Consider the following 24,400-nt stretch of genomic DNA (forward strand, 5'->3'; position numbering starts at 1 on the left):
TCCTAGTATAAGCTATAGAGCTTCCAAGTCATGCAGGTTATTACCCACACGAAGTAATGGATAAAAACACTATGGAGGAGTCTTATAAGAAGTCCCCAGAGATCATGGCTCATGGCACGTTCAGTAACCCCCCCCTATATGTACGCAGTAGTGGTCAGTAACCCCCTCCCCTATATGTACGCAGTAGTGGTCAGTAACCCCCTCCCCTATATGTACGCAGTAGTGGTCAGTAACCCCCTCCCCTATATGTACGCAGTAGCGGTCAGTAACCCCCCTCCCCTATATGTATACAGTAGCGGTCAGTAACCCCCCTCCCCTATATGTAGGCAGTAGCGGTCAGTAACCCCCCCATATATGTATGCAGTAGCCCCCCCTCCCCTATATGTATGCAGTAGCGGTAAATAACCCCCTCCCCTATATGTATGTAGCAGCGGTCAGTAACCCCCCTCCCCTATGTGTATGCAGTAGCGGTCAGTAACCCTCCAATATATGTATGCAGTAGCCCCCCCTCCCCTATATGTATGTAGCAGCGGTCAGTAACCCCCTCCCCTATATGTATGCAGTAGCGGTCAGTAACCCCCCCCCTCCCCTATATGTATGCAGTAGCTGTCAGTAACCGCCCTCCCCTATATGTATACAGTAGCTGTCAGTAACCCCCCCCTCCCCTATATGTATACAGTAGCGGTCAGTAACCCCCTCCCCTATATGTATTTAGCAGCGGTCAGTAACCCCCTCCCCTATATGTATACAGCAGCGGTCAGTAACCCCCCCTCCCCTATATGTATACAGCAGCGGTCAGTAACCCCCCCTCCCCTATATGTATACAGCAGCGGTCAGTAACCCCCCCTCCCCTATATGTATGCAGTAGCTATCAGTAACCCCCCCCCTCCCCTATATGTATACAGTAGCGGTCAGTAACCCCCTCCCCTATATGTATGTAGTAGCGGTCAGTAACCCCCCCTCCCCTATTACACTGCTGTGTAATGTAACAGTGGGTGATAATGCGGCTCCTGCCCCGTCCGCTGTATACACGGCGCACTATTCCTCCAGCGTCGGGGGAACGGTGGGGGAGGGGACCACGGATTCTGTGTCAATGTCATTTTTTATTGAAAATTGATGCTGAATAAAGAAACAAGCGGCGAGAATGTAAGGAGCGGCGCGGTGTCTAATCCCGGGCACCGCGGGGGGCCGCGCACAAGCAATCCGAGCTTCACGCCTCAATAATGGGGCAGGAAACAAGCTGTATGGGGGAGGGGGAGGGGGAGAGCATGGATGGCGCCGGGCACATGTGCGACAGGCGGATAATCAGGAGAACCATCAGTCCCCGATAATTGACAAATCAGCAAAACACTCGTTAGGTGAAATGATCTGTAAAGGTCAGCGACACCTGTGTAACCAGTATGTGCTGCCGAGAACCAGGATACTACAGCGTGACCTATCCATCGTTATCTGTACACAGAAGTGTGGGGACGAAGGGACAAAGGAGCAAGGACGGAGGGGCGAGGAGGGAGCAAGGACGGAGGGGCGAGGAGGGAGAAAGGAGCAAGGACGGAGGGGCGAGGAAGGAGAAAGGAGCAAGGACGGAGGGGCGAGGAGGGAGAAAGGAGCAAGGACGGAGGGGCGAGGAGGGAGAAAGGAGCAAGGACGGAGGGGCGAGGAGGGAGAAAGGAGCAAGGATGGAGGGGCGAGGAGGGAGCAAGGACGGAGGGGCGAGGAAGGAGAAAGGAGCAAGGACGGAGGGGCGAGGAAGGAGAAAGGAGCAAGGACGGAGGGGCGAGGAGGGAGAAAGGAGCAAGGACGGAGGGGCGAGGAGGGAGAAAGGAGCAACGACGGAGGGGCGAGGAGGGAGAAAGGAGCAAGGATGGAGGGGCGAGGAGGGAGCAAGGACGGAGGGGCGAGGAAGGAGAAAGGAGCAAGGACGGAGGGGCGAGGAAGGAGAAAGGAGCAAGGACGGAGGGGCGAGGAGGGAGAAAGGAGCAAGGACGGAGGGGCGAGGAGGGAGAAAGGAGCAAGGACGGAGGTGCGAGGAGGAAGAAAGGAGCAAGGACGGAGGTGCGAGGAGGGAGAAAGGAGCAAGGACGGAGGGGCGAGGAGGGAGAAAGGAGCAAGGACGGAAAGGCGAGGAGGGAGAAAGGAGCAAGGACGGAAAGGCGAGGAGGGAGAAAGGAGCAAGGACGGAGGGGCGAGGAGGGAGAAAGGAGCAAGGACGGAGGGGCGAGGAGGGAGAAAGGAGCAAGGACGGAGGGGCGAGGAGGGAGAAATGAGCAAGGACGGAGGTGCGAGGAGGAAGAAAGAAGCAAGGACGGAGGGGCGAGGAGGGAGAAAGGAGCAAGGACGGAGGGGCGAGGAGGGAGAAAGGAGCAAGGACGGAAAGGCGAGGAGGGAGAAAGGAGCAAGGACGGAGGGGCGAGGAGGGAGAAAGGAGCAAGGACGGAGGGGCGAGGAGGGAGAAAGGAACAAGGACGGAGGGGCGAGGAGGGAGAAAGGAGCAAGGACGGAGGGGCGAGGAGGGAGAAATGAGCAAGGACGGAGGGGCGAGGAGGGAGAAAGGAGCAAGGACGGAGGGGCGAGGCGGGAGAAAGGAGCAAGGACGGAGGAGCGAGGAGGGAAAAAGGAGCAGGGACGGAATGGCGAGGAGGGAAAAAGGAGCAAAGACGGAGGGGAGAGGAGGAAAAAAGGAGCAAAGACGGAGGGGCGAGGAGGGAAAAAGGAGCAAGGACGGAGGGGCGAGGAGGGAAAAAGGAGCAAGGACTGAGGGGTGAGGAGGGAAAAAGGAGCAAGGATGGAGGGGCGAAGCGGGAAAAAGGAGCAAGGACGAAGGGGCGAGGAGGGAGAAAGGAGCAAGGACGGAGGGACGAGGCAGAAAAAAGGAGCAGGGATGGAGGGGCGAGGAGGGAGAAAGGAGCAAGGACGAAGGGACGAGGTGGGAAAAAGGAGCAAAGACGGAGGGCCGAGGAGGGAAAAAAGAGCAAAGATGGAGGGCCGAGGAGGGAAAAAGGAGCAAAGATGGAGGGCCGAGGAGGGAAAAAGGAGCAAAAAAGGAGCAAAGACAGAGGGGTGAGGAGGGAGAAAGGTCCGGGGGGGGAAAAGGACAAAGGAGTCCGGGGGGGAAAAGGACAAAGGAGTCCGGGGGGGAAAAGGACAAAGGAGTCCGGGGGGAAAAAGGACAAAGGAGTCCGGGGGGGAAAAGGACAAAGGAGTCCGGGGGGGAAAAGGACAAAGGAGTCCGGGGGGAAAAAGGACAAAGGAGTCCGGGGGGGAAAAGGACAAAGGAGTCCGGGGGGGAAAAGGACAAAGGAGTCCGGGGGGGAAAAGGACAAAGGAGTCCGGGGGGGAAAAGGACAAAGGAGTCCGGGGGGGAAAAGGACAAAGGAGTCCGGGGGGGAAAAGGACAAAGGAGTCCGGGGGGGAAAAGGACAAAGGAGTCCGGGGGGGAAAAGGACAAAGGAGTCCGGGGGGGAAAAGGACAAAGGAGTCCGGGGGGGGAAAAGGACAAAGGAGTCCGGGGGGAAAAGGACAAAGGAGTCCGGGGGGGAAAAGGACAAAGGAGTCCGGGGGGAAAAGGACAAAGGAGTCCGGGGGGAAAAGGACAAAGGAGTCCGGGGGGGAAAAGGACAAAGGAGTCCGGGGGGGACAAAGGAGTCCAGAGATGGGGAAGTAGAAGAAAGCGCAGAGGAGTGTGGCGGGGGGAGTGCTGGGATGGTGGAGTCTAGAGAAGGTCGGAGTACGGCAGTGGCTTATTATCCACCGTACATGTAGCAGCATCTAGACTACATTTATATGGGGGGGTCAGAAGAATATACAGTTAGCAGATATATGGTATAGGGGCCATACACAGACACTGCTGACCGCGGTCTCTCCTGACTGAAGCCTCGGAGCTGCTGCTCGTTCACAATTCCCCAATTACAGTCTGCATCATAAGTTCCAAACTATTAAATGCCAGATTATCGGATCTCACTTTTCCCGTTTTTGTTGCAGCTCCTCCAGTCACTGATCAGCGCGGATTGTACATGGCGGCACGCGGAAGCCACGCACTCACTCGTGATCACACACTGCCATCTGGTGGTCAGTGCCTGCAAACACCACAGAAGACACTTTAAAGCTACATATTCCAAAATTCAAAATCTCTCAAGAAAAATCCTAAAATATTACACATTACTGGTCTTGTCTTCGGCATGGGGGCCACAGGCAGGCGGGGGCCACAGGCAGGCGGGGGCCACAGGCAGGGGCCACAGGCAGGCGGGGGCCACAGGCAGGCGGGGGCCACAGGCAGGGGCCACTGGCAGGCGGGGGCCACGGGGCAGGCGGTGCTATACTTTCCTATCCACTGTCTCTTATCAATCACAGCATTAGGCTACATGCGCACGCTGCTTTTTTGCTGCTTTTTTGGCTGCAGTTTTGTCAGCAGAACTTTCTGACATTTGACTCCCCAGCAAAGTCTATGAGAAGTCAGATTTGCGCACGTTGCAGTTTGTCAGCGGTTTTTTTGTCAAAAGTTTGTGACAAAAAAAATGCAGCATGTTCATTCTTCCTGCGTTTTTGTCAACATTTGTCACCCATTGAAATCAATGAGGGCATCAAAAACGCAGGAAAAACGCATGCTATCAAAAGTGGTGCATTTTACCTGCCTTTTACCTGCGTTTTTGGTACCAAAAACGCAGGTGATTTTTCAGGAAGTGAGGTCAGGCAAGTGGTCCCGTCCCGTCCCGTCCTCCACGTGTTCCCCGAAGTACCACTGTCCCCAGCATGCACGCACAGGGGAGATGATGTGGAGGACGGGGCTATCAGTGGTGGCGAGAGGGGGATGGACATTGGCAGCTGAAAACATTGATTTTTCCCTCTCGCTGCCGCCGCCGCTGATAGTCCCATCCTCCACGTGTTCCCCGAAGTACCGCTGTCCCCAGCGTGCACGCACAGGGGAGATGATGTGGAGGACAGGGACTATCAGCGGCGGCGACAACGAGAGGGAAAAATCAATGTTTTCAGCTGCCAATGTCCATCCCCCTCTCGCTGCCGCCGCCGCCGATAGTCCCGTCCTCCACGTGTTTCCCGAAGTACCGCTGTCCCCAGCGTGCACGCACAGGGGAGATGATGGACCCCTCTCGCTGCCACCGCTGATAGTCCCGTCCTCCACGCTCCTGTCAGCTCCACGCAGTAGCGCGATCAGCTGAGCTGTCACTGGATTCAGTGGTGGCCGCGGGTAACCTCCGTGACAGCTCAGCTGATCGCTCGGCTGTCTTCAGTTGCCGCGTGGAGGTGACAGGAGCGGTGGTGTATTCTGCTGCTCCTGTCACCTCCATGCAGCAGAGCTGGACGCGACGCTGGACCATCCTGGATTACGCCGGACATGGAGGGCTTTGTCGGGGTTAATAAATTGGTGATGAGGGAATGTGTTTGTGTTTTTTATTTCTAATAAAGGATTGTTCGGGTGTGTGTTTATTTACTGTAACTTACAGATCAATCATGGAAGATATCTCGTGTAGACGCCTGACATGATTAATCTAGGACTTATTGGCAGCTATGGGCTGCCAATAACTCCTTATTACCCCGATTTGCCAACGCACCAGGGCAAATCGGGAAGAGCCGGGTACAGTCCCAGAACTGTCGCATATAATGTATGCGGCAATTCTGGGCGGCTGCTGACTGATATTGTTAGGGTGGGGGGCTCCCCATCCTGAGAATACCAGCCTTCAGCCGTATGGCTTTATCTGGCTGGCATTAAAATTGGGGGGGGACCGCACGCCGTTTTTTTTATTTATTTCTAATTTTTTTTTTTTTTCAATTCAACAAGCTTTATGGGCTTGTTTGAACTGAAAAATACATGAAACAATTGTTGACAAAACTGCAGCCAAAAACGCACCAAAAACGCACCAAAAAAGCACCTACATTTTCTGTGACATTTCCAGGCTCCTCTGACAAGGTGCAGTTTTGGCTGCAGTTTGTGAACACGAAAAAGAAGCAGCGTGCGCATGTAGCCTTAGGCGTAACCAGTGGGTCCCCAAATCTTGTGCAGCGGTTTCAGCTGCTCTATAGATAACTTGGGTACAGTGCTGGCTGCAGACAGTCTCCTAAAGAAAAGTAAGCAAACTGCCGGCCTGGGAGCCAACAGGAAGGCAGCACATATGGAGCAAGCGCTGAAGGCAGCAGATATGGAGCAAGCGCTGAAGGCAGCAGATATAGAGCAAGCGCTGAAGGCAGCAGATATGGAGCAAGCGCTGAAGGCAGCAGATATGGAGCAAGCGCTGAAGGCAGCAGATATGGAGCAAGCGCTGAAGGCAGCAGATATGGAGCAAGCGCTGAAGGCAGCAGATATAGAGCAAGCGCTGAAGGCAGCAGATATGGAGCAAGCGCTGAAGGCAGCAGATATGGAGCAAGCGCTGAAGGCAGCAGATATGGAGCAAGCGCTGAAGGCAGCAGATATGGAGCAAGCGCTGAAGGCAGCAGATATGGAGCAAGCGCTGAAGGCAGCAGATATGGAGCAAGCGCTGAAGGCAGCACATATGGAGCAAGCGCTGAAGGCAGCAGATATGGAGCAAGCGCTGAAGGCAGCAGATATGGAGCAAGCGCTGAAGGCAGCAGATATGGAGCAAGCGCTGAAGGCAGCAGATATGGAGCAAGCGCTGAAGGCAGCACATATGGAGCAAGCGCTGAAGGCAGCACATATGGAGCAAGCGCTGAAGGCAGCACATATGGAGCAAGCGCTGAAGGCAGCAGATATGGAGCAAGCGCTGAAGGCAGCAGATATGGAGCAAGCGTTGAAGGCAGCACATATGGAGCAAGCGCTGAAGGCAGCACATATGGAGCAAGCGCTGAAGGCAGCACATATGGAGCAAGCGCTGAAGGCAGCACATATGGAGCAAGCGCTGAAGGCAGCACATATGGAGCAAGCGCTGAAGGCAGCACATATGGAGCAAGCGCTGAAGGCAGCACATATGGAGCAAGCGCTGACGGCAGCAGCAGACCGAGGTTCTGTCCATCAGACCCAGGTTCTGTCCATCAGACCCGGCCTACTGACCACATTAGCTGCAGCTCTGGATGTGACTGGAGAACACATTTCCCATAATCCTTGTCTGCGGGACAGGAGATGGGCGGCGGGTGCGGGGAGCAGGATAATGAAATCCTTCAGCCGCGCTGCTCGCACATATCTCACTATGGTTAATTAAAAATGATATCTACCGCGCGGCCGCTAATTAAAGAGCAGTCTCTCATGGACGCCCCTGATAAAGGGGAGCGAGGACGGCGCCGACACAGGATCATATACAGGGAGAGGGGCGACAGGGCAGAACCGGGGGCGCAACAAACACCTATACACAGATAGGGGGACACTCACCGCGGAAGAGGGGGGGAGACAACAAACACCTATACACCGATAGTGGGGACAACCACCGCGGATGGGGGGGGGGGTTAAGACCACAAACACAGCCGGCAGGGGGGGGGTGCGACAAACACAGCCGGAGGGAGGGTGCGACAAACACAGCCGGAGGGGGGGGTGCGACAAACACAGCCGGAGGGGGGGGTGCGACAAACACAGCCGGAGGGGGGGGTGCGACAAACACAGCCAGAGGGCGGGTGCGACAAACACAGCCAGAGGGCGGGTGCGACAAACACAGCCAGAGGGCGGGTGCGACAAACACAGCCGGAGGGGGGGTGCGACAAACACAGCCGGAGGGGGGGTGCGACAAACACAGCCGGAGGGGGGGTGCGACAAACACAGCCGGAGGGGGGGTGCGACAAACACAGCCGGAGGGGGGGTGCGACAAACACAGCCGGAGGGGGGGTGCGACAAACACAGCCGGAGGGGGGGTGCGACAAACACAGCCGGAGGGGGGGTGCGACAAACACAGCCGGAGGGGGGGTGCGACAAACACAGCCGGAGGGGGGGTGCGACAAACACAGCCGGAGGGGGGGTGCGACAAACACAGCCGGAGGGGGGGTGCGACAAACACAGCCGGAGGGGGGGTGCGACAAACACAGCCGGAGGGGGGGTGCGACAAACACAGCCGGAGGGGGGGTGCGACAAACACAGCCGGAGGGGGGGTGCGACAAACACAGCCGGAGGGGGGGTGCGACAAACACAGCCGGAGGGGGGGTGCGACAAACACAGCCGGAGGGGGGGTGCGACAAACACAGCCGGAGGGGGGGGTGCGACAAACACAGCCGAAGGGGGGGGTGCGACAAACACAGCCGAAGGGGGGGTGCGACAAACACAGCCGAAGGGGGGGTGCGACAAACACAGCCGGAGGGGGGTGCGACAAACACAGCCGGAGGGGGGTGCGACAAACACAGCCGGAGGGGGGTGCAACAAACACAGCCGGAGGGGGGTGCAACAAACACAGCCGGAGGGGGGTGCAACAAACACAGCCGGAGGGGGGTGCAACAAACACAGCCGGAGGGGGGTGCAACAAACACAGCCGGAGGGGGGTGCAACAAACACAGCCGGAGGGGGGTGCAACAAACACAGCCGGAGGGGGGTGCAACAAACACAGCCGGAGGGGGGTGCAACAAACACAGCCGGAGGGGGGTGCAACAAACACAGCCGGAGGGGGGTGCAACAAACACAGCCGGAGGGGGGTGCAACAAACACAGCCGGAGGGGGGTGCAACAAACACAGCCGGAGGGGGGTGCAACAAACACAGCCGGAGGGGGGTGCAACAAACACAGCCGGAGGGGGGTGCAACAAACACAGCCGGAGGGGGGTGCAACAAACACAGCCGGAGGGGGATGCAACAAACACAGCCGGAGGGGGGGGGGTGCAAAAAACACAGCCGGAGGGGGGGGTGCAACAAACACAGCCGGAGGGGGGGGGTGCAACAAACACAGCCGGAGGGGGTGCAACAAAATCAAAAAAGGGGGGATACAACAAACACAACCGGAAATGGGTACAAACAAACACAACTGGAGGGGGGGGGGGGACTACAAAAACCACTGAAGAAAGAACAAGAAACACAACCGGTGAAAAACCCAAAAGACGAGGAGGGCAACAAACATCACGGGGGGGAGGAGCTGCTGAGCTCAGAGAGGTGCGGAGTGTCCTCCTGACGAGCGCTGGGAGCCGCCGCCGTGAATCGTCTTATTTTGCTTTTTAAGCTCTTTTTATTTAGTTTGAAATGTCTCCAAGTCAAGCAAATCAGGCGGCATCCTCCCGTCCTCCGCTGCACGCCGCCGCCAATCAGCTGATCAACTGACAAGGGAATTTATTACACAAAGTGACGGCGACAAATTTATGATCCCCGCCAAATACCGCCATCCAGGGAGGAAAGCAACGGGACACGACGAAGACCGAGAATTTACAATATTCCACAGATTAAACTCCAAATATATTAAATATCCGTGTTTACTGTCTAATCACATCCAAAGCTGCATGTAGAATTATTATCCTCCAGTCACCTCCAGAGCTGCAGTCACTATTCTGCTGTTACATCTTGTATTTTCCTCCAGTCACCTCCAGAGCTGCAGTCACTATTCTGCTGTTACATCTTGTATTTTCCTCCAGTCACCTCCAGAGCTGCAGTCACTATTCTGCTGTTACATCAGGTCTTTTCCCTGAGGATTTATAATAACATTAGCCCCTGCCATCTCCGCTCCTCGCATTAATACGAGGGCCTGTATTATAATATCCTGGTTCGGTATACACAGACGCTGTGGTGCAAACATCTCAAAAATCCATCATGATACGGACCGCGGGGACTCTCCTCGGGCCGCAAATTCCCCCCCCCACCCATCCCTCCCCGGGCCGCAAATTCCCCCCCCCCACCCATCCCTCCCCGGGCCGCAAATTCCCCCCCCACCCGTCCCTCCCCGGGCCGCAAATTCCCCCCCGCCCGTCCCTCCCCGGGCCACAGATTCCCCCCACGGGCCGCAGGTTCCCCCCGCCCGTCCCTCCCTGGGCTGCAAATTTCCCCCCGCCCGTCCCTCTCCGGGCCCCAGATTTCCCCCCGCCCGTCCCTCTCCGGGCCCCAGATTTCCCCCCGCCCGTCCCTCTCCGGGCCCCAGATTTCCCCCCGCCCGTCCCTCTCCGGGCCCCAGATTTCCCCCCGCCCGTCCCTCTCCGGGCCCCAGATTTCCCCCCGCCCGTCCCTCTCCGGGCCCCAGATTTCCCCCGCCCGTCCCTCTCCGGGCCCCAGATTTCCCCCGCCCGTCCCTCTCCGGGCCCCAGATTTCCCCCGCCCGTCTCTCTCCGGGCCCCAGATTTCCCCCGCCCGTCCCTCTCCGGGCCCCAGATTTCCCCCGCCCGTCCCTCTCCGGGCCCCAGGTTCCCCCCGCCCGTCCCTCTCCGGGCCCCAGGTTCCCCCCGCCCGTCTCTCCCCGGGCCCCAGGTTCCCCCCGCCCGTCCCTCTCCGGGCCCCAGATTTCCCCCCGTCCGTCCCTCTCCGGGCCCCAGATTTCCCCCGCCCGTCCCTCTCCGGGCCCCAGATTTCCCCCGCCCGTCCCTCTCCGGGCCCCAGATTTCCCCCGCCCGTCCCTCTCCGGGCCCCAGATTTCCCCCGCCCGTCCCTCTCCGGGCCCCAGATTTCCCCCGCCCGTCCCTCTGGGCCGTAGATTCCCCCGATTCCTCTCGGAGACGTCTTTTACCACTTGTGTAGACTGGAGACAAGGATCTCTGAACATTTCCATGTGACTTCTGGAACTTGTAGTCCTTCAATGTGGTAAAGCAGGAATGCGGCATGGACTGCCCTGCGATCCTGTAACCGCTAATCACTCCGGGATAATAATACTCTCATGCACAAGTGGAGAAAAGCGGCTTAGCTGTGAGACGGCTGATAACAGCGAGGTCAGAGGATTAGATGTAAATCCAGCCGGGGAGAGGAGGGGGCGGCACAACATGAGAATCAATCACCAAACCATGGGGGTCCGCACCTGCAGCCCCCAGAGATCCCCATAAATTGTGCCCGGAGAAGGGGGATGTGGTCAGGACTGAAATCCCTGCAATCTTCACACGGGTGTACTGTGCCTTTAAGATGTGCAACAAACTGTTACATTGTAGCAGGCGGCGAGATTTAAAGGAACAGGATAAAAAAAAAAATATATATATATATATATCATTCTGTTATGCTCCAGTCACATCCAAAGCTGCTGGATTACTGTCAAGGGATGTAATAGCTGTCCATCAGACACTAGTCGCCTCCAGAGCTGCACTCACACTGGTTTCCACTTTTAGGCTGCAGGTACTGGCAGCTCCTTCCGTTTTCTGCAGAACATTGCACCGCAGGGGGAGACATGTACACGCTGCCACATTGTGGTACCAGAAAGGAATGCAGCTTTAGATGTGACTAGTGTCTGCAGCACCAATGCGCGGACGACGCCGGAGAGCTGCGGGGGGGACGCCGGAGTGCTGCGTGGGGGGACGCCGGAGTGCTGCGGGGGGGACGCCGGAGTGCTGCGGGGGGGACGCCGGAGTGCTGCGTGGGGGGACGCCGGAGTGCTGCGTGGGGGGACGCCGGAGTGCTGCGTGGGGGGACGCCGGAGTGCTGCGTGGGGGGACGCCGGAGTGCTGCGTGGGGGGACGCCGGAGTGCTGCGTGGGGGGACGCCGGAGTGCTGCGTGGGGGGACGCCGGAGTGCTGCGGGGGGGACGTCGGAGTGCTGCGGGGGGGGACGCCGGAGTGCTGCGGGGGACGGCGCCGGAGTGCTGCGGGGGACGGCGCCGGAGTGCTGCGGGGGACGACGCCGGAGTGCTGCGGGGGACGACGCCGGAGTGCTGCGGGGGACGGCGCCGGAGTGCTGCGGGGGGGACGTTGGAGTGCTGCGGGGGGGACGCCGGGGTGTGACAGAAGGAACTGAAGAGTGAGACACGGAAGCTTCTTTCCCGTCACACCTGCCGCCATGGCTGGAGGATAATCCCGCGGCCGTGCATTATCTGCTGACAGCGGCTTATAACGGTGACGTAAGGGGAGCGGCGGCGGTATTACACGGCGTTTAATGTGACAGCACAAACCACCTGAATTCAGCAGAAAAATCTGACGGCTTCTTGGCCGGCCCCTAATAAGGTCCCCAGAGCCCCCGATAACCTGGACGAAATAACGAAAAATCCGCCAAACCCCTCACAGAAAAGAACTATTACCTGAACTGACCCGAGGTAAGAAACGCCGGACCCCCCCGCCCCTCCCCCGCCGCAGGCAGAGGAAAGAAAAAGATATGGCCGGCGGAATTAATCCCAGGATCTCAGAACCGCCGGTGGATCATCTCGAGTTCAGCTCCGCAAGTCCCAACGCAGCCGTGAACAGAGTAATAACAAAGAAAGCGGAGAGATAGCGAAGGAGGAGGACACCAAGCGGACCCCCGGCTCCTGCACCAAAACCTGCATGACGAAGACGGCTCCACAATGTGTAACAATCAACAAAATCCACCAGCAGAATAGTGACCGCAGCTCCGGAGAAAAATACAGGAGGAGTAATGTAAACTATGTACCCACAGTGACTGCACCAGCAGAATAGTGAGTGCAGCTCTGGAGTATAATACAGGAGGTAACTCAGGATCAGTAATGTAATGTATATACACAGTGACTGCACCAGCAGAATAGTGAGTGCAGCTCTGGAGTATAATACAGGAGGTAACTCAGGATCAGTAATGTATGTGCACAGTGACTGCACCAGCAGAATAGTGAGTGCAGCTCTGGAGTAGAATACAGGAGGTAGCTCAGGATCAGTAATGTAATGTATGTGCACAGTGACTGCACCAGCAGAATAGTGAGTACAGCTCTGGAGGATAATACAGGATCAGTAATGTAATGTATGTATACAGTGACTGCACCAGCAGAATAGTGAGTGCAGCTCTGGAGTATAATACAGGAGGTAACTCAGGATCAGTAATGTATGTGCACAGTGACTGCACCAGCAGAATAGTGAGTGCAGCTCTGGAGTAGAATACAGGAGGTAGCTCAGGATCAGTAATGTAATGTATGTGCACAGTGACTGCACCAGCAGAATAGTGAGTACAGCTCTGGAGGATAATACAGGATCAGTAATGTAATGTATGTATACAGTGACTGCACCAGCAGAATAGTGAGTGCAGCTCTGGAGGATAATACAGGAGGTAACTCAGGATCAGTAATGTAATGTATGTACACAGTGACTGCCAGCAGAATAGTGAGTGCAGCTCTGGAGTATAATACAGGAGGTAACTCAGGATCAGTAATGTAATGTAATGTATGTACACAGTGACTGCACCAGCAGAATAGTGAGTGCAGCTCTGGAGTATAATACAGGCGGTAACTCAGGATCAGTAATGTAATGTATGTACACAGTGACTGCCCCAGCAGAATAGTGAGTGCAGCTCTGGAGTATAATACAGGAGGTAACTCAGGAGTAGTAATGTAATGTATGTACACCATCACTGCACCAGCAGAATAGTGAGTGCAGCTCTGGAGTATAATACAGGAGGTAACTCAGGATCAGTAATGTAATGTATGTGCACAGTGACTACACCAGCAGAATAGTGAGTGCAGCTCTGGAGTATAATACAGGAGATAACTCAGGATCAGTAATGTAATGTATGTACGCAGTGACTGCACCAGCAGAATAGTGAGTGCAGCTCTGGAGTATAATGCAGGGTCAGTAATGTAATGTATGTACACAGTGACTGCACCAGCAGAATAGTGAGTGCAGCTCTGGAGTATAATACAGGAGGTAACTCAGGATCAGTAATGTAATGTATGTACACAGTGACTGCACCAGCAGAATAGTGAGTGCAGCTCTGGAGTATATTAAAGCTATATATGGCTACACCCATCATGACCTCCTCCTGTAAACACAGCTACGCTCCTCATATAATACTGCTGTAAGAGTTTATTATGAGTTTAAGGGAACCTGTCACCAAGTTTTCCCTGTATGAACTACATCTTCTATCTTTAAGTGCTCATGTGCAGCGCTCCTCCATCCTGCTCCTAAGCGCCCATATATCTCAAAAACCTGTCCCATTCTCTTCCACAGCATTTGGTGATCAGAGGCGGTGCGGTCAGACGGGAGCCTCTGGTCTGTGCACAGCGGCGGTGCGATCAGACGGGAGCATCTGGTCTGTGCACGGTGGCGGTGTGGTCAGACGGGAGCCTCTGGTCTGTCCACGGTGGCGGTGTGGTCAGACGGGAGCCTCTGGTCTGTGCACGGTGGCGGTGTGGTCAGACGGGAGCCTCTGGTCTGTGCACGGTGGCGGTGTGGTCAGACGGGAGCCTCTGGTCTGTGCACAGCGGCGGTGCGGTCAGACGGGAGCCTCTGGTCTGTGCACAGCGGCGGTGCGGTCAGACGGGAGCCTCTGGTTTGTGCACAGCGGCGGTGCGGTCAGACGGGAGCCTCTGGTCTGTGCACAGCGGCGGTGTGGTCAGATGGGAGCCTCTGGTCTGTGCACGGTGGCGGTGTGGTCAGATGGGAGCCTCTGGTCTGTGCACAGCGGCAGTGCGGTCAGACGGGAGCCTCTGGTCTGTGCACAGCGGCGGTGCGGTCAGACGGGAGCCTCTGGTCTGTGCACGGTGGCGGTGTGGTCAGATGGGAGCCTCTGGTCTGTGCACAGCGGCGGTGCGGTCAGATGGGAGCCTCTGGTCTGTGCACAGCGGCAGTGCGGTCAGACGGGAGCCTCTGGTCTGTGCACAGCGGCGGTGCGGTCAGACGGGAGCCTCTGGTCTGTGCACGGTGGCGGTGTGGTCAGATGGGAGCCTCTGGTCTGTGCACAGCGGCGGTGTGGTCAGACGGGAGCCGCTGCTCTGTGCATGGAGCCACCGGTCTCCACCTTCACCGTCCTCCTTGACTTGGATGACGTCCTCTGCAGGATGGTTACAGGAGGGGTTTTCTGGATATGTGGGGGAGCTGGCGGCTTATTAACAGGTTGGGGGCTGCACACGAGGTAGAAGATGCAGTTTACACAGGGACAGCCTGGTGACAGCTGCCACAGATAAGGTACAGTGTCCCGGCTGACAGCGCGGGGTCCGCTCCTCCGGGGTCTGCTCCTCTCTATTCTACTCCTTTATCTATAAAACCAGAAAAGCAAATATCAGTGACAGCAGCGAGCGGCCGAGGACCGCACAAGACTGCCCCCCAGTGGCCGCTCTGCAGCCTGCAGCTGCCATCACAGGCTACAGACCAATTACTGGAGACCGTTCACACAACAAGACGCTTCTAAGGCTATGTGTCCACGGTAGAATGTACCTGCGGATTTTTCTGCATGAAAATCCGCGACTTTCGCGGCAAATCCGCACCTTATTTTTGCCGCGGATTTACCGCGGATTACCGCAAGTTTGCCGCGGATTTTGATGCAAATTTTTTTTTTTTTCCCCCATTCTATACCCAAAATCCGCACCAAAATCCGCAACAATAATTGACATGCTGCAGATTTTTCCGGATCAAAATCCGCGGCAAATCCGCCGCGGAAAAATCCGCAGCATGGACACAGCATTTCCAAAATGCCATTGAAATGGCTTGGAAGTGCCGCTGCTGCAGATTTTCGGAAAATCCGCGGTAAATCCGCGGCAAAATCCACGCAAAATCCGCAGCGTGGGCACATAGCCTAAGGCTGTGCCCACGGGACTCTGTATCTGCGGATTTTTCTGCATCAAAATCCGCAGCTTTCCCCCGGAATCCGCACCTTTTCATAGGTGCGGATTTGACGCGGATTTTGCGATTTTTTTTTTTAATTCAATTAAATAGGCAAAATCAGCACGAAAATCCGCAACAATAATTGACATGCTGCAGATTTTTCCGCACGAAAATCCGCACGATTTCTGCTGCGGAAAAATCCCCAGCATGGGCACCGCATTTCCCAAATGCCATAGAAGTGGCTGGGGTGTAGCTGTGCTGCAGATTTCTGGAAAATCCGCGCATTTTCCGCAGCGTGGGCACATAGCCTTATAATGAAGGAAATCACAGGAAACAAGCAAACGGCAGAGCAGACCCTCCAGCGAGAACAGGAGAAACCCGAGGACTGGGCAGGGGAAAGAACTAGAAATAATCCCAACATAATCCAGAGGACAGAGCTAGAAATAATCCCAACATAATCCAGAGGAAAAAGCTAGAAATAATCCCAACATCATCCAGAGGAGAGAGCTAGAAATAATCCCAACATAATCCAGAGGAAAGAAATAGAAACAATCCCAACATAATCCAGAGGACAGAGCTAAAAATAACCCCAACATAATCCAGAGGACAGAGCTAGAAATAATCCCAACATAATCCAGAGGAAAGAGCTAGAAATAATCCCAACATAATCCAGAGGAGAGAGCTAGAAATAATCCCAACATAATCCAGAGGAAAGAAATAGAAACAATCCCAACATAATCCAGAAAAGAGAGCTAGAAATAATCCAAACATAAACCAGAGGAAAGAGCTAGAAATAATCCCAACATAATGCAGAGGACAGAGCAAGAAATAATTCCAAAATAATCCAGAGGAGAGAGCTAGAAATAATCCCAACATAATCCAGAGGAGAGAGCTAAAAATAATCCCAACATAATCCAGAGGAGAGAGCTAGAAATAATCCCAACATAATCCAGAGGAAAGAAATAGAAACAATCCCAACATAATCCAGAAAAGAGAGCTAGAAATAATCCAAACATAAACCAGAGGAAAGAGCTAGAAATAATCCCAACATAATGCAGAGGACAGAGCAAAAAATAATTCCAAAATAATCCAGAGGAGAGAGCTAGAAATAATCCCAACATAATCCAGAGGAGAGAGCTAAAAATAATCCCAACATAATTCAGACCAACTAGAAATAATCCCAACATAAACCAGAGCAAAGAGTGAGAAATAAATAATCCCAAAATAATCCAGTGAAAAGAGCTAGAAATAATCCCGACATAAACAAGAGCATAGGAAAGTCTGGAAAACAAACCCCGTAAGGCAGGTAAGCCTCTATCTCCATAGTGGAGGGCTGGGATTTCCGCAGGTAAATCCGCAGGAATAATTGACATGCAGTTATGCGCGGGACATCCGCAGAATATTCTGCAGCCGCACATACTGCAGCATGGACACCGCACTCCCCATGTCCCATAGGGTACCATGGGGAGTGTCTGTACTTGCTGAAACCTGCAGATTTATCTAGAAAATCCAGATAAATCCGCAGGTTTTCCGCAGCAAAATCCGCAGGAGCAAGCTCCCGTGGGCACAGGGCCTAATACAGGATAAGTAATTATGTACTCAGTGATGGCCACGATTCAGTAAGACTGGCATTGTACTTGTCACACTAGGTACGGGGAAGTACCAAGTGAACGGCGAAACGGAAGGGAAACCCTTTGTCTAAGGAAAGGGACAGATGGTGACCCCTGACCAAACCTACTGCCAGTCCCTGGGGTCCCTCACCACACTAAATAGGTTCCGCACCTATGCACTGAGCCGGATACCTGATCCTAAGATGACCCTAGTGCTGGACCCTAAATAGGGAACGGGAGGGATGAGCTCTTCATCAACCCCACTAAACACTATAGAAGACACAAGGAGGACACACGGGGGAAAAGCATGAACTACTTATCTACAGATGACTCAGGTAGAAGGTCAGCAACAATACCACAGAGGAGAACAAGCCACCAGCTTGCAACCAGAGCTAGAATGAGCTGAATAATATCACCAGCACCAGTCCAGAGAAGATGGGAGAATTTAATCACAAGGGAAATACTGATAATCAGCAGCTGTTCGGGTGGAGGGTTCTGCTGGATCTTAAAGGAGAAGAGATGAAAATCCAGCAGTAAAGCTACCGAATATAATAAATACTGACAGCAGGAACAATAGAAAGTGAGGGAGCATCTGTGCAGCCAAACGCTGTGACCTTCTACTGCCAGAAACCACATAACTGTATATCACCAATGACACACCCATGGACAGCACCCCCCTTCTCCGGACACTCAGGACCAGGCCTATCTGGATGGGCAGCATGAAATGAATGAGCCGATCTTGTGGCAGTCACATCCGATGCTGGGACCCCCATCCTCTCCTCTGGTCTATAGCCCCTCCAGTGCACCAAGTATTCAAGGGAACAATGTACAAAATGAGAGTCAACAATTTTAGTTACTTGAAACTCCAAATTACCATCAACCGTGATTGCAGCCGGTGGCGGGGGCATTGCTCCAGGGGTTCCACACACTTTTCGAGCAGAAACCTGTGCAATATGCTACTGGGTTAATGATGGAGGTTATCTTATAGGGACCAATAAACCTAGGCACAAAACGCTTTCCAAAATTTGGAGACAATCTGTATTCCCCGATCTGAGACCACATGGGAAGGATCCCCGGGAAGCCTCACGATCTCATTGATGAACACTGAGTCGTGGCATTCGGAGGTTTCGGTAACGTGATGAAATGCGTCATCTTATTGAAAATATCCACCACCACTAACACCACAGAAGACAAAGGCAGGGCAGTAACGAAGTCCCTGGATAGAGGCCTCCATGGTCTATTCGGGATAGCCAATGGCAGGAGAGGTCCTGATGGACGAGCATACATAACCTTGGAAAGTGCCCAAATATTGCAAGCAGGCACATAGTTAACCGCATTCCGATGCAACCTCGGCTACTAAAATGAGGTCCAGGGTTGCGTTACTGCCTGGATGACCCGCAAGTACAGAGTTGTGATGTTCACCCATTCATTTATGGGGTGGCACAAACATCCTCCCTGAGGGGCAGGAGGCCGGGGCGTCCCCCTAAGCCTCCAACACCTCCCCCTCCAGGTCTGGGCTCAAGGCCGAGACGACCACCCTCTTCTGCAAAATTGGCACCGGGTTCACATGATCACTACCACCAGGGAAGCTCCGGGATAATGTATTTGCTTTGATGATCTTAATCTCTGGACAGGGACAGTAAAATTAAATCTGGTAAAAAATAAAGACCATCCTGCCTGGGATTGAGACGATTGGCAGAGTCCAAATTCAACAGCTTTTTATGGTCTGTGATTACCGTAATGGGATGAACTGCCGCCTCCAGCCAATAGCGCCATTCCTCGAAAGCCAACCTAATTTCCAAGAGTTCTCTGTTACCAACATCATAGTCTCCCTCGGCTAAGGACAATTTTTAAGAAAAGAATAATTTAACAGAAGACGAACCCTGTGACAACACAGCCCCCACCCCCACCTCAGATGCATCAAACTCCACGATAAAAGGCTGTGAAACATCAGGCTGAGTGTGTACAGGTGCTGAGAAAAAAACATTCTTTTAAAGAGGAAAAAGCCCAGAATGCGACCATTTAGAGAAATCCGACCCTTAGTCATGTCAGTGAGAGGCTTTACAATTACTGGATAATTTTGAATACATTTCCAGTAAAAAAATTGGTAAATCCTAGAAAGTCCAATAACGCTTTCAGGTTTTCTGGATGATCCCAATCAGTACAGCACAGACCTTCTCTGGATCCATCCGAAAACCTGAAGACGACAATAGTACCCCAAAAATTGCACCAACACACTTCTCCAGTTTGGCGTAAAGTTTGTTATCCCTTAAAATCTGTAATACCTGTTTACTATGTATCTGATGAGTCTCCAGATCAGGGGAGCAGATCAAGATATTGTCCAAATAACCCACCACAAACCTGCCGCCAAACGCTGACAAATATTCACAAAATGCTGGAAACCGGCGCGGCCATTAGTGAGGTCAAACAGCATGACCTGACCTTCACAATGCCCCTCAGGTGTATGGAAAGCCGTTTTCCATTCACCCCCCTCTAAGATTCTAACCAGATTGTAGCCCCCCATAAGTCCAACTTGGAGAATAATATTAATAATAATAATAATAATAATAATAATATTTGCTCACTTATATAGCGCTATTAATTCTGCAGCGCTTTACATACTACATTGGCAACACTGTCCCCATTGGGGCTCACAATCTAAATTAACCACTTAGCTCCCACAATCTGGTTAAATAAATCTGGAATCAGAGGGATGGGTTCTCTGACTGTAATCTGATTCAATTTCCGAAAATCCAACCAAGGGTGGAGACCCCGAACCCCCCCCCCGAGCCGCCCCACCGTCTTTCTTCCTAATGAAGAAGAACCCTGCCGCCATGGTAATATGTCCCTTCTCCAGACCCTCAGTAATGTAATCTTTCATGGCTTGTCTCTCTGGCCCGGAATGTTTATACAGTCTGGACTTGGGAAGATTTTTGTTCCCGGAAGCAGATTAATGGGACAGTCATATACACGATGGGGAGACAAATCTTGACACCCCCCCTCCAAAAATACATCCTCAAACCCAGTCAAAAATACAGGTAAGATCTCCATAAAGATCGCACAGAGAGAGGAGTGTTCAGACAATTATCAAGACAGTAATTTCCCCACTCCACATTTTCCCTGGATTGCCAATCCACTACCGGATTATACTTCACCAACCAGGGTAGACCCAGTACAGTGGGAGTGGGAAGACCCTCCAGGACATAGGAAATTACTCCATAATGCAGGGTCCTACCCTCAGTCTTATACTATGTACCATCTGTGTCAGGCATCCCTGAGCAAGCGGAGCGGAGACAATGGCGTAGAAGAGTCAACGGCGTAGAAGAGTCAACGGCCTAGAAGAGTCAACGGCGTAGAAGAGTCAACGGCGTAGAAGAGTCAACGGCGTAGAAGAGTCAACGGCGTAGAAGAGTCAACGGCGTAGAAGAGTCAACGGCGTAGAAGAGTCAACGGCGTAGAAGAGTCAACGGCGTAGAAGAGTCAACGGCGTAGAAGAGTCAACGGCGTAGAAGAGTCAACGGCGTAGAAGAGTCAACGGCGTAGAAGAGTCAACGGCGTAGAAGAGTCAACGGCGTAGAAGAGTCAACGGCGTAGAAGAGTCAACGGCGTAGAAGAGTCAACGGCGTAGAAGAGTCAACGGCGTAGAAGAGTCAACGGCGTAGAAGAGTCAACGGCGTAGAAGAGTCAACGGCGTAGAGGAGTCAACGGCGTAGAGGAGTCAACGGCGTAGAGGAGTCAACGGCGGAGCGGAGTCAATGGCGTAGATGGAGATGGGGTTAGCCACGCACGGCACATAAGCCCATGAGATCTTACAGAGCATCCACCATGCTGACTCCTGCTCCACTGTCCATGAACACAAACCCTCTCAGTCCTGCTCTCTAGCACCACCTCTGCTGTCAGGACAAAGCAAGAATTACATGTGGAAAGCAAACATACACTCTGATTGTCCATCCTCACACCACCAAGGTTCCAGATGTTCCTTTTTGCCTAAGAATTGAGGGGCAGCCTCCAACAAACTGACCCTTTTTACAAAAAAAAAAAAAAAAAACCACTTCTTTAAGCAGAATTAGTGAGAACTTGCAAAGTAATGGCTCCCCCTAGTTGTATGGGCTCCTCCAAACCCATGAGTGATGGTTCATCCGCCAGATCGTCGTCCCCCCCCCCCCCCCGATAATGGGGTACGGCCCCGAGAAAGGGTCTCCAGGGCGAATGGTGTAACCAGGCTATCTCGGAGGCGTCTGTCCACACACACAGCCAAGGACATGGTGGCCACAAAGACTCAGGAGTTTCGTAAATCATCACAGCATCTTTCAATTTCTTTGAAAGGCCCTGACAGAATTGTCTTCTGAGCGCCGGGTCCTTCCATTTAGTGTCAGTGCCCATCTACGAAATTCTGAGCAATAAGTCTCCGCTGACTGATACCTGCTGGAGGCGACGCAGCCTGGAGTCAGCCAAGGAGACTCGGTCAGGATCATCAGAGATGAGACCCAAGACGCCCAAAAAATCCGCCGACCAGAGGTTACGGAGCCATGTGGCACCGAGAAAGCCGAGGAATGTGGATCCCCCTACAACAGTGAGATCACAATCCCCATAATCCCCACCGCGGCTCCTCATCTACAGAGGAGTAAGGCCGAAGCTTAAAAGTACAGTTTACAAGTCTCCTAAAAGAGAAAAAAATGTCACTACCCCAGCAAACCGGTCTGGGAGAGCAATGATGTGCTCCGGCGGAACCTGCAAAATCCAGAATATGGGGATATTTAAGCACATGGAGAATACTGATGATCAGCAGCTGTCTGGAAGGAGAGCTCCGCTGGGTCCTAAAGGGGAAGAGATGAATCCAGCAGGAAAGCTACCGATACCAATGAATACTGACAGCAGGAACAATGGAAAGTCATGGAGCGTCTGCGCAGCCAAACACTGTGACCTTCTATGGCCAGAAACCACATGTACTGACACACCCGTGACAGTACTCCCCAGTTTTAATGAAGTGACGTGGCGAACACAGAAGAGCCATTAATGAATCTGGTGCATCTTACACGGGTTATGTTCCTCACCAGAAATATTATTCCATTTTGGCTGTTATCCAGGACTGCTCTGATATACCAATAGATGCCACATTTCTGCACCTTCGCGTGGCCCAAATATTGTGACTTTTCACAGTGTTTTACACCAGAAATAAACCCTTTCTGTATCGGCCCCGTCTGTGTCTGAGAACAGATTATAGGCAGCGTTGCTCTGTGTATCATACATTATTACATGCACAGGCCCCAGAGCCGCACACCCGAGCCGCACGTATCTGCGCACCCGAGCCGCACGGACCTGCGCACCCGAGCCGCACGTACCTGCGCACCCGAGCCGCACGGACCTGCCCACCCGAGCCGCACGGACCCGCCCACCCGAGCCGCACGGACCCGCCCACCCGAGCCGCACGGACCCGCACACCCGAGCCGCACGGACCCGCCCACCCGAGCCGCACGGACCCGCCCACCCGAGCCGCACGGACCCGCCCACCCGAGCCGCACGTACCTGCACACCCGAGCCGCACGTACCTGCACACCCGAGCCGGGAAATATAGCTTCTGCCAGGACCGACAGTAGAACTGCGAGTGGTCGATGACTCTGATCCAGTCCAGCTCATCCATGGAGACCTCAATGTAGTAGGAATACGACCTGCGAACAATACACGGGAATCACGGCTCTGACATCCAAATACGTGGCTATTTCCCTCCCCCCCTATACATCCCTGGGAGCACTTTCTGTTATTGTCCTCTTCGTGTCAGTCTTTACTGATGGACTAGCATTGCATTTATGGACGGGGGCCAGAAAGTTCTATTGTTACCTGCAATCATCCACATCAGCGAGGAGCCATAGCAAGGATATGCTCAGGAATTGCAAAGTGAGCCGACGAGACAGAGGGGGGCCGCCCAAAGAGGCAGAGGGGGGGGGCACCGAAAGGGGCAGCAGGGGGAGCCGCCGAAAGGGGCAGAGAGGGGGGCCGCCGAAAGGGGCAGAGAGGGGGGCCGCCGAAAGGGGCAGAGAGGGGCCCTTGTAATGGACGTACCGGCTGTCGCGATCCCAGAGGAGCAGGCGGATGTGGTTGATGATGGACGGCTGCCCCAGCTTCACTTCCAGGCCGGAGCGACAATCATCCTCGATCGGGTGCCGAGAAAATCCGTGATCCAAGTCGTAGTTCTGAGTGTCGCCGTCCAGCAGAGCCGACTTCAGCTCCCCCTTCACCACCTGCGCTCCGTACTTCATGGTGGCAATGTTCTCCTCCGGGACTGGGGGAGGGGAAAGGACAAAATGCATAATAAAAGGTGCAGAACGTTATAAAACACCACGTCAGGGGGCTGGGGGTAAACGTGCCATCCTAAAGGGGGGCTCCCTGGAATCGCGCGAACCTCGTCACATCCAGAGATGCGCTCACACCTTGGGTGCTGCCCTACAGCTCTCATCACACGTTGCAGAACATTTTGGTTATATAGCTGAACTATAAATGCAGCTCTGGAGGTGACAATTCTAGCTGCAGCATTATGTGTGACTGGAGTATTACCTGTGTGAATGCAGCTCTGAGGCTGTGGATACAATATGTGGATACTTATGATCGCAGCTGTGAATGTGACACTGGATATGATTGGAGCGTGAGATAAAAGATGCAGCTCTGGATGTGACTGGAGGATAGAAATTCTGTCTTGACACTGACACTGTATTGTGGCTGCAGCTCTGGATGTGACTGGAGGATAGAAGTTCTGTCTGATACGGATGCTGTATTGTAGCTGCAGCTCTGGATGTGACTGGAGGACAGAAGTTCTGTCTGATACGGATGCTGTATTGTAGCTGCAGCTCTGGATGTGAGCACAGTATGACAGAGGCACATGGGTTATGTGGCGCTGCACACGGGGACGTAACATCTGGTGGCAGCGGCCTCGTACTTAGCATCCCGCGGTAGTTCAGGTCCATGTCGCGGCTCTCGGATCGCACTTTTATGGCGTCCAGGATGGAGTCGGGGGTGAGCAGCGCAGACGGACGGACCACGTTCAGCAGCTCCGTCAGGCTCATGAGCGGGAGGCGCACGGCGGCCATGATCTCCGCGTGATTCTCCTTCGTGTTGTGTCTGCACCAGCGCATCAGAGACTGGAACACGTCCTTCTCCGGGGCCGCGAACGAGTCTCTCCGCACAATATCCAGGAGCGCGGCCTGTGAAGAGAGCGGGCAGAGCGATTACAGGGGTACACAAGGGGCTCACATCATACCGCACCTGTGTACAGAGC

At 54.0% G+C, this 24,400-nt stretch overlaps 1 protein-coding gene across 1 annotated transcript in view; it reads right to left on the reverse strand.

Moving 5' to 3' along the window:
- LOC142295839 (BTB/POZ domain-containing protein 9-like) overlaps window positions 1-24,400 on the reverse strand; it is a 75,683-nt gene that overhangs the window by 42,907 nt on the left and 8,376 nt on the right. Inside the window, exons 4-6 of the mRNA XM_075338921.1 lie at window positions 24,062-24,326; window positions 23,191-23,410; window positions 22,680-22,799 (exon numbers count right to left, since the gene is read on the reverse strand). Of these exons, the coding sequence (XP_075195036.1) occupies window positions 22,680-22,799; window positions 23,191-23,410; window positions 24,062-24,326 (605 nt within the window). The remainder of the gene's footprint in view (window positions 1-22,679; window positions 22,800-23,190; window positions 23,411-24,061; window positions 24,327-24,400) is intronic.

This window comes from Anomaloglossus baeobatrachus, chromosome 3, assembly GCF_048569485.1.
Source record: "Anomaloglossus baeobatrachus isolate aAnoBae1 chromosome 3, aAnoBae1.hap1, whole genome shotgun sequence".
NCBI classification, from domain to species: domain Eukaryota; kingdom Metazoa; phylum Chordata; class Amphibia; order Anura; family Aromobatidae; genus Anomaloglossus; species Anomaloglossus baeobatrachus.